At 38.6% G+C, this 9537-nt stretch overlaps 1 protein-coding gene across 1 annotated transcript; it reads right to left on the reverse strand.

The window, feature by feature from the left end:
• Nucleotides 1-6995: 6995 nt before the first annotated feature.
• Nucleotides 6996-9263, reverse strand: LOC147627699 (uncharacterized). Its single transcript, XM_086814646.1, has 2 exons — nucleotides 8968-9263; nucleotides 6996-8543 (listed from the first exon to the last, which is right to left on the reverse strand). The coding sequence occupies exons 1-2, from the start codon at nucleotides 9236-9238 to the stop codon at nucleotides 7507-7509; spliced, it is 1308 nt and encodes a 435-aa protein (XP_086670772.1). The 5' UTR covers nucleotides 9239-9263; the 3' UTR covers nucleotides 6996-7506.
• Nucleotides 9264-9537: the final 274 nt, after the last annotated feature.

Genomic DNA, 9537 nt, shown 5'->3' on the forward strand with positions numbered 1-9537 from the left:
TGAATACATTGTTCTCATGTATTTTGGTTTTCTAAAGGGGTCAAAGAAATAGCATGAATGTATATACCAAAATACATTTGTATTTTGGTTTTCTAAAAGGGTAAAAGAAATATCATGAATGTATATACCTCACTCAATCATGACCAATAATGACCAAAAACTTACAATTCTCACGTCCCATAATTTTTATTTCATGTGAAGGGATGTCCCAATGACATATAGTGACCCTTCAGGTCTCATCCCTAGTATCACCACATCAAACTTTAGGCTTAGGGAATAAAATAATGAACCTTGGGAAAAAATGTCCATCCAAGTGTGAGGAAGAATTCTAGGGTTGAGGTAATAACTTTTGACTTTGAATGAATGGTAACAAAACAATGTAAGAGCAGGGTATAATGATAAAATGACAAAAACATGGTAGAGGTTGAAAATGAGTTAGGATTGATGGGAAAAACCATGTGGATGATATTTCGATGTGAATTTGATGGAAAAATAGTCATTTAGTTTAATTAGTAGTTTAAAAAAGATAATTAAGAAAAGAAAAAAGAGAAACATGGATAGTGGTGATAATCAAGGGGGGGATGGAAACATGGATAGTGGTGAAGGGTAGGCATTTAGTTTAATTAGTAACAATAAAGATAATTAAGAAACAAAAAAAGAGAAACATGGATAGTGGTGAAGGGTAGGCATGAGGGTATGTAAAATATGTGGAATAGAAGGTATGTTTAGGTTAACAAATGATGGGAGGAAATGAAATGAAATTTCAAAGAAAAATGTTGAAAATAGTGGGTAGTTTAGGTATTAACATTTTCCCCACACTTGCCACACTTGGATGTGAAGCGTTCATGAATAACTTCATGATGACTATCCTATCATTCCCATATCATTTTACAATGTCATTCACCCTAGGATTAATAATGTGGAAGACAAAGAAAAGATTAAGGAAGTGTGCTCAAGTAAAGTTAAATATCATTATAGCTTATAATTGAAAGTGAGGGTAGCACCATCACTCCCAACTATGCCATATACAAACACCTCACTATGAATATTGACATCATGGAATGTGTGGTATACCCTTTGAGACTTGTGGAAGTGAAGAAAAGGACCGACCAAAAATTCTCAAACCTATTGGGGATAGCTATTCAAGAGACCATCAAATTTTACAAAAATAAGTTAGTCTCTCCCATCTATGCAAGAGGGTAGGGTGCTAGAGCTAGCTAGTAGAAGGAACAAAAAAAGGGGTGGTAGGTGCACTCTTCTTTGGAGGAGGTGCACATACATCACTCCCACAAGAAGAACGTTTCTTTTTCAAGATGGCATGAGACACCAACTTTGGCTTATGCTCAATAGGGGTTTGAGTAGGCTCAGCCTCTCTAAGGAAAGCTTATTGGAGCTTATGCAGATGGTGTGGACTCTAGACAAGTAAAAGGGGGGAGAGAGCGAGATGGGTTAAATCTAGACAAGGATAAGTGAGACAGCGACGAGTGGTGGTCAATAAGGATCTATGAATCAAAATTAGGCATGAGCAATAGTACGTGGTCATAGACCATCATGTTGAGCGATCCACTCAAAATGATCCACCATCTTGACACAAAGATAACCCATCCAATTCAACCTGTGACCCTCTTTGATCAAAACTGCAGTAATGAAGAGCTCCTTCGTGATAAAGGAGTCTAGTCCATGTGCAACAAAATGACACAAAGAAACTCATAAATCTTTTGAAGGAGAGGATCTTTGACAAAGCTCATATAGCAATGCCATTCTTTGTGCACATGATCTTGAGAATAACTCTTGAGAGACCAAGTATGCAAAAGGATGTCATCATTTGAACGAACATTACTTTGGCAAGTTGCAAGAGAACCCTCTTAAGCGAGATGGAACACTCTAGCTACATGAACTCTACCAACAATGCATTCCTCCTTTCAACATCGTGCTAAGTGCTTTCCATACAAAACAACAACCACATCGAGGCACACCGAAAAAGGAAATCACATGAATGAGCACTCCCAAAATAAGTATCATGTAAAATAGAGGGTGCTCATGCACAATCAAGGCTTAAATGTTCAAGGGGACTTTTCAACCATGACCTTCCCCAAGCAAAAGGCCAATTAAAAATATAATAGGATTAAACCAATCAACACCATGACCTTACCCAAGCAAAAGGCCAATTCAAAACACAATAGGACTAAACCAATCAATGCCACCACAAGGGTGTTCTTCATTACGCCACAAAAGCTCAAAGCTGAATAAAATAGAGTGTGGTGTGACGACTGAGCCTTGAAGGTGATGAACTTCTGCACCGCACACAATAAGCAAAGCTCTTTGTTGCCACAAGCAACAGAATAAGAAAGTTTTGTTATGTCCCAAGAAACACAAAATATGAGGAGGCTAAGGGAGTCTAGTGTAAGTGTAGAAAATTGGATGTGACACTTAATGGGGTCCTCTGGTCAACAAAGTGGTCCGAGAGAGTTCGGGTTTAGTAGTGCATATCTTGGTCATGGTTGTGGAGTCGAGGTGTGGTTTTTGCAGTGATCTTTAGTATTTTATGATGCTACATTTAGAACATTTATTTTGGATTTATATATGAATTGAATAAACCATAAAATATAAGTATCTCATTCTCAAGATAAATGAGCTTTTAGGATGCATGGTGCCCAGATGTTTAACAAGATTGACTTGAAGGAAGTCAATGTACAATAAGATTAGGATTAAGGAGAATGATATTCTCAAGACTACCTTTAATATCAAATATGGATATTATGAATTTACAGCATTGCCATCATTCAGATAGACAAATACCCTTGGTACCTTCAATTGATTAATGCAAGAGATCTTGAGAGAGCACCTGGATGACTTCTGTTTTTGTATTCTTTGATGACATTGATCTATTCTAAAAATGATACTAATAATGATAAGTATGTGTGAAAAGTTTTGAAGATGGTACAAACTTTTTGCTAAGAAGAGTTACTGATCTAGCAAAGGTGTAAGCCGTTATTGGCTGGCCAGAGTCATAGACTATAAAGGAAGTTTAGGGTAAACAAGATGGTATCGTATTTTCATCCATTGATATGCCAAGGTTTCTTCTCCCTTAATTGCACTTCACAAGAAGGATGCTCCATTCAATGGACTCCTATGTGCCAAAGTGCTTTTTTTGATAAGTTGCATTGGTAACAAATCTGGGTTTGAAGCTAATAGAGTTTGGCAAGGCTTTTAAAGTTATCAATAATTCTAGTGGATTTGCTATTGGTGGATCCTAATGTAGGATGGATGCCCCCCATAGAATATGAACCTTTAAAGTTGAGGCCACATGAAAGAAATTATATTGTCCCCACCATGACTTAGAGCTACTAGCAATAGGACATGCTTTAAAGATTTAGTGACATTATCTTCTTGGGTAGAAATTCACCTTGGTCCTTCTTCGAGCATTTGACTTTGAGATTAAGTATAGATCACAGAAGGAGAACGTGATTACAGATACGCTCAATAGAAAAGCCTCCTTACTTACAACAATAACTATGATTTCTAATCCCTTAATCGTTAAAATCAAAGAGAAAATTTTATTAGATGAATTCTTTGTCCTTATCATTGCCTTGCTTAAGAAGAAGAGCAAGACGTCCCATGAGATGAAGAAAATTCAAGTGTATAAGTTAGAAGATGACTACTTATACTTCAATAACTAACAGTTGTGTGTTCTCAAAGGTGGAGATTTGAAGAGAATAATATTGAGTGAGGCTCATGACATCCCTATAGTGGGACACTCCGATACATAAAGACTAACATGTTAGCCAAAAGAAAAGTTTCTTTTGGCTTAGACTTAAGTTTCTTTTGGCCCGGAATCAAAAGTTTCTTTTGTAGCATGACTATCCTCAATGGTTAACATGCCACAAGGTCAAGGTCAAAAGAGTAAAAATGCCAAGAAAATTGTTTCCCATTGAAATTTTGCATATGAAATGGTAATGCATAGGTCACTAATTACCTTTAGTAAATGTAGGATATGAATCCATCTTGGAAGTGGTGGATCAATTAACAAAGGTTACTCACGTGATCCCTATAAAGAAGACTTACACAACTTTAAATGTTGCTAAAATTTTCTTGAAAGAGATATTCAAATTGCATGGATTGCCTAGGAGAATTTTAAGTGTTAGAGATGCCAAATTTACATCTCAATTTGGGATCATTTTCTTCGAAGCCATGTGTATCTCTTTGGATCTTAGCACTGTATACATTTGAAAATCAATGGATAGATAGAGAGGGTAAACCAAGTGATCAAGTATATCCTTCGAGCATTTTGTGGACAAGAACCCAAGAGGTGATGGATAAACTATTTGCAATTAGTGGAGTCTTCTTATAATGCTTCTCATTTACTGAAGCATTGGGATGAGCCCATTCAACGCACTATATGGCCAAGATTGTCTAATGTCATTAAACAGGCCTGACCCACTAATCAGAGTGAAATTATATAAATAGACGCTATATGAGATGGATTGGGATGAGCCCATTCAACGCACTATATGGCCAAGATTGTCTAATGTCATTAAACAGGCATGACCCACTAATCAAAGTGAAATTATATAAATAGATGCTATATGAGATGGATTGGGATGAGCCCATTCAACGCACTATATGGCCAAGATTGTCTAATGTCATTAAACTGGCCTGACCCACTAATCAGTGTGAAATTATATAAATAGATGCTATATAAGATGGATTATAAAATACAATTACAAAGAAAGATATCAAAGCTACCCACCAGGACAAACATAAGCAATATTCTGATCTGAAAAGATCCAACTAGGAATTCAAAGAATGTGACATGGTTTTTCTTCGCATACGACCCACGAGAAATTCTCTCTCCTTGGGAAAGTACAAGAAGATATCACCTAGGTATTATGAACCATATGTGATTACACGAAGGATTGGAGATCAAGTGTATGAACTTCTACTTCTACTTCTCTCGTATATTTGAGAATCTTCCATGTTAATCTATTGAAGAAGTATGTTCGAGATCCTAGTCATATTGTGGATGATGAGAAAATTACTTTTTGGGCTCAAGGAACTTCTGCTTCTCTCGTATCTAAGAATCTCCATGTTAGTCTGTTGGCGAATCTCCTATTAATATGTTGAAGAAGTATGTTCCAAATCTGTCACATTTTGGATGCAAATTGTCTTTTGGGATTAAGGACAAGTAGAACTAGAACTGACAGTGATCTTAGATGTCAGAGAAAATCCTCTTAGAAATAGAACCCAAAAAGAGTATCTAGTTAAGTAGAAATTTTGCCCAACCAAAGATGTCACACTTAGGAGAAAGAGGAAAAAAAGAGGGAATATTGTGGAAAATACCATCCAAGGAGGTGGAAAGAAATGGTTCTAAGATGATTGGAAAATGTTCCAAGATGACTAGAAAATGGAATAAGAGATCCCAAGGGAGGGAGAGAGGGTAGGAATTAAAGAGCTTATATAGACAAACCCATGGTTAAGAACCCAAAGGACAAAGTACACAATGTTAGGCACCATTCTTCATGGATTCTTTACCACCATGTTGGGGGAGCCTTTGGAAGCATATTCTTATGAAATTCAATCAAGTCCAATGAACCATCATTTATTAAGAGAGTCAAGAAGCTTACCACCACCTTTATTAAGAGGGTTAAGAAGCTCACCACCATTACTTGTTTCCTTGTTGACTGCTAAAAGGGAACTTTGATTGTCAAGAATCTTGTGGAGGGTAGTACTGCTTTTTAGTCGATATCCATTGATAAGAAAAGAATCTTCAAATTTATCCATTACTTATATTGCCACAACAAGAAACCATTGGAAAATACTTGGATCACTTTGAATGGTCCCATCCATCTTTGTTAAAGCTTGCTTAGATTGCCAACAAGGAACCATTGGGAAATACTTGGACCACTTTGAATGGTCCCATCCATCTTTGCTAAAGCTTGTTGCCTAGGAACTTACCATACCTAGAATCATAGACAAAGAAAATCTCCTCTTGCTTGAACACCTTTGGCTTAAGGAACCCATGATGGTAAGAAGAAACCATACATGCATCAATGCAAAGATTTGAATTTCATCTTGAGTTTCGATTACACCTCTACACTAGTGGATCATTCTTCTGCTAATTTTATGAAGGATGTTTGGATTTTGATGATGGTGATACATTGGATGCACATTTCAAACATTTGCTAAAGCTTGTTGCCTAGGAACTTACCATACCTAGAATCATAGACAAAGAAAATCTCCTCTTCCTTGAACACCTTTGGCTTAAGGAACCCATGATGGTAAGAAGAAACCATACATGCATCAATGCAAAGATTTGGATTTCATCTTGAGTTCCGATTACACCTCTACACTAGTTGATCATTCTTCTACTAATTTTATGAAGGATGTTTGGATTTTGATGATGGTGATACATTGGATGCACATTTCAAACAGTTATATGATGTGGATCATGCCTATGTGGTTTTATGTGAGAAAGACCATGCCTTGGGTGATTTACAAGATGTTTATCATGTTGATTGTTTGGCCTTGCTTATACCTTGGCATGATTCAAATTTGGAGACATTTAGTTTCAATGCACATAGATTCTCTTCATGAGGTCAGATATCATATCTATGAGGCATTTGTGTTTGTTCACAAAGGATGTTGTTTTGACACTATAGACTCCATCTATGAGACATTTGCATCAGAATATACTTAGATGTGATGATTATGCATAATCATGATGGTGGTTATACACGTGGATCTTATCCAGAGAGACATTGATATAGTGAAACATGCCTTGGATCATTCAATAGATGCTATATATGGTGTGGACATCGGTTCGGTTATGATTGTGTATGATTCTACCTATGAGGCATGTGCATTTGGCCTTTATGGATGTCATCATGACCCTATGGTCTTTGGCTCCAAGGCATTCACTTTTGAATGCATCACATGTCATTTGGGATGCATGTTTCTTGATCATCAGATATACATTTGTACTTATGATTACTTGCCAACAATTGTATTGTATACCAATGATGTACCGCCATTGTACATGATATACCAAAGATACACCTCCTTGTCCCTCTTAGAGCATTGTTGTACCAACTACTGCACCTGCTATACCAACTATTATACTTGTTATACCAACCATTATACTTAAGTATCAACCTATGTACATAATGTACTGCCATTGTACATGATATACCAACGATTGTACATGATATACCAACAACCCACGTACCTACTATTCCAAATTTTGAGCCTACTGTACCGACTCTATTGGTGCTACCCGACCTATTTTGGTTGCTCGTAGTTCTTGGAGTGCGAAGAGGTAATATGACATTCTGTTGACATGTAGGGATGTGACTACTCAATTTCCCGATGAAACTACATTTGTCCTGCTTGGGGGAGAGAGAGAGAGAGAGAGAGAGAGACCCAAGGACACCGTATTGAAGGTCAACCTTGTGGGCTGTGTAACTATACAAAAGGATTTGAATATAAGCACGCTGTACCATACACTAATCAACATACAAGGGAAACAACTTTTTTCTTTAGCTTCAGCTTCATCCTTTCCACTGCTTTCCTTAAAGTACCTTCATCCTTACAAAATGCAAAGCGCACCATGTTTTTACCATCTTCCGGGTTTAGATAAAATCCACTAGGTGGAATTGCAGCCACACCTACCTCCTCAATCAAGTACTTGCAGAACTCTACATCACTATTGAAGCCAAAGGGAGTATGGTCTGCCATGACAAAGTAAGTGCCTCGAGGCTCATAGACTTTAAAACCCACTTCAATCAAGCCTTTGACTAAGATATCCTTTTTTATTGTATAATCCTTGATGAGGTCCTTATAAAAGCTGTTGGGTGCATTTAATGCAGCAACAGCTGCCCATTGACATGGAGTAGCTGTAGAAAATGTAAGGAATGCATGTGCTTGCCGCAGTCCCCATGTCAAGTTGGGTGCTGCAACCGCCCAACCGATCTTCCAGCCAGTCAGAGAAAACGTCTTCCCCAAGGAATTTAATGTCACAGTCAGTTCATACATTCCATCTAGAGATGCTAACGAGATGTGTTCAGTGCTGAACGTAAGCCTGTGGTAGACCTCATCCATAAAAGCCAGGGTGTTGTACTCTTTGCAAAGCGAGGCGATGAGCTCAAGTTCCTTACGAGAAAACATTTTGCCGGTGGGGTTATGGGGCGAATTAATCATAATAGCCCTGGTTTTGTCTGTGAAAGCTTCTCGGAGCTCCTTTTCAGGCACCACAAAACCCGGCGGTCTCAGAGTAACTGTCTTTACAGCGGCATCCACCATAGACAGTGTTGCTAGATATGAATCATAGAATGGAGCAAAAAGAATAACCTCATCCCCCACATTCACAAGCCCTAACATGGCAGACGCAATAGCTTCAGTGCAGCCTGACGTAACCGTGACTTCTGTTTCTGGATCTACCAAAAGCCCCGTGTCTTTTTCAAATCTGTCAGCAATTGCCGCATTAAGCTGAGGAATACCAAAACCCCGGGCATACTGATTCTTCCCCTCCTTAATGGCTTCAATTGCTGCATCTTTCACAAAATCCGGACCATCAAAATTTGGAAAACCCTGGCCAAGGTTGATGGCTTCATGTTTCAATGCAAGGATGCTCATTTGGGTGAAGATGGTTGTCTGGAAGCTTTCGAGGCGGTGACCCAGGAATGCTCATAAGCTTATTGTTTAAAATCTTGTAATCATAACATGGAGAAGTGCCCAGAACCCCAACCCTAACATTTACCTTTAAACCTAGCCCTAACCCTAACCCAAACTTAGTATGTTACCTCCTCACCCTGGGAGTAACCTTAATCCTAATACTAGCACCCTTAGCGCTGGCCTACTCGTAAACCCTAACCCTAACGCCCACTAAACCGATTTTCTTAATCTTTCCCAAAACAGGCGTTGTTTTAACTTAATGTGATAAAATAATCAGACGGGAAAAAATGGTAGTACCTGAAGAGGGGGAGGTGTAGCTTGCGCGCTGCCGATCGAAGAGGAGCTCGCCATCGCTGCTGTTGATGGAGTGCAGAATATGAGGCAGATGATGAGGAGGACAAACCCTAACTGGAGTGAAGAACGTGACAAACCCGCCTATGTATATCTGATATCCTCCTCCTCCTCCTCCTCCTCCTCCTCCATCATCATCTGCAACAATGTGACTAGCCAATGTTACACACGTGCTTGGCATACCTAAACCTAGTGCTCCACACGTGCCTTCTTTCATATGTGCATGTGCCTCATAGCCCCTTGACTTCATTATGAAAATGCATATGAAAATGCATAGCAAGAATTGTCAACCTTATGCACCCCTAACGAAGAGAGGCTGGTTTCACATTGCACAATACTCTTGAGAGTCGGACAAACAAGATCTGCTCAGAAAAATGAGCCTAATGGATAAGCAAGGATGGTCGTGTAAAAGACCCTTACCTGCCATACCTATCTAGGCTCAAACGTAGACAGTGTGTCCATGTGCATGCACGTCCCTTATTTGCATCCTCAAAGGCACTTAAGAGTTGCTCATCA

The sequence above is a fragment of the Cibotium barometz genome, chromosome 20 (assembly GCF_041138505.1).
Source record: "Cibotium barometz isolate CiBa-2024 chromosome 20, ASM4113850v1, whole genome shotgun sequence".
In the NCBI taxonomy this organism is placed as follows: domain Eukaryota; kingdom Viridiplantae; phylum Streptophyta; class Polypodiopsida; order Cyatheales; family Cibotiaceae; genus Cibotium; species Cibotium barometz.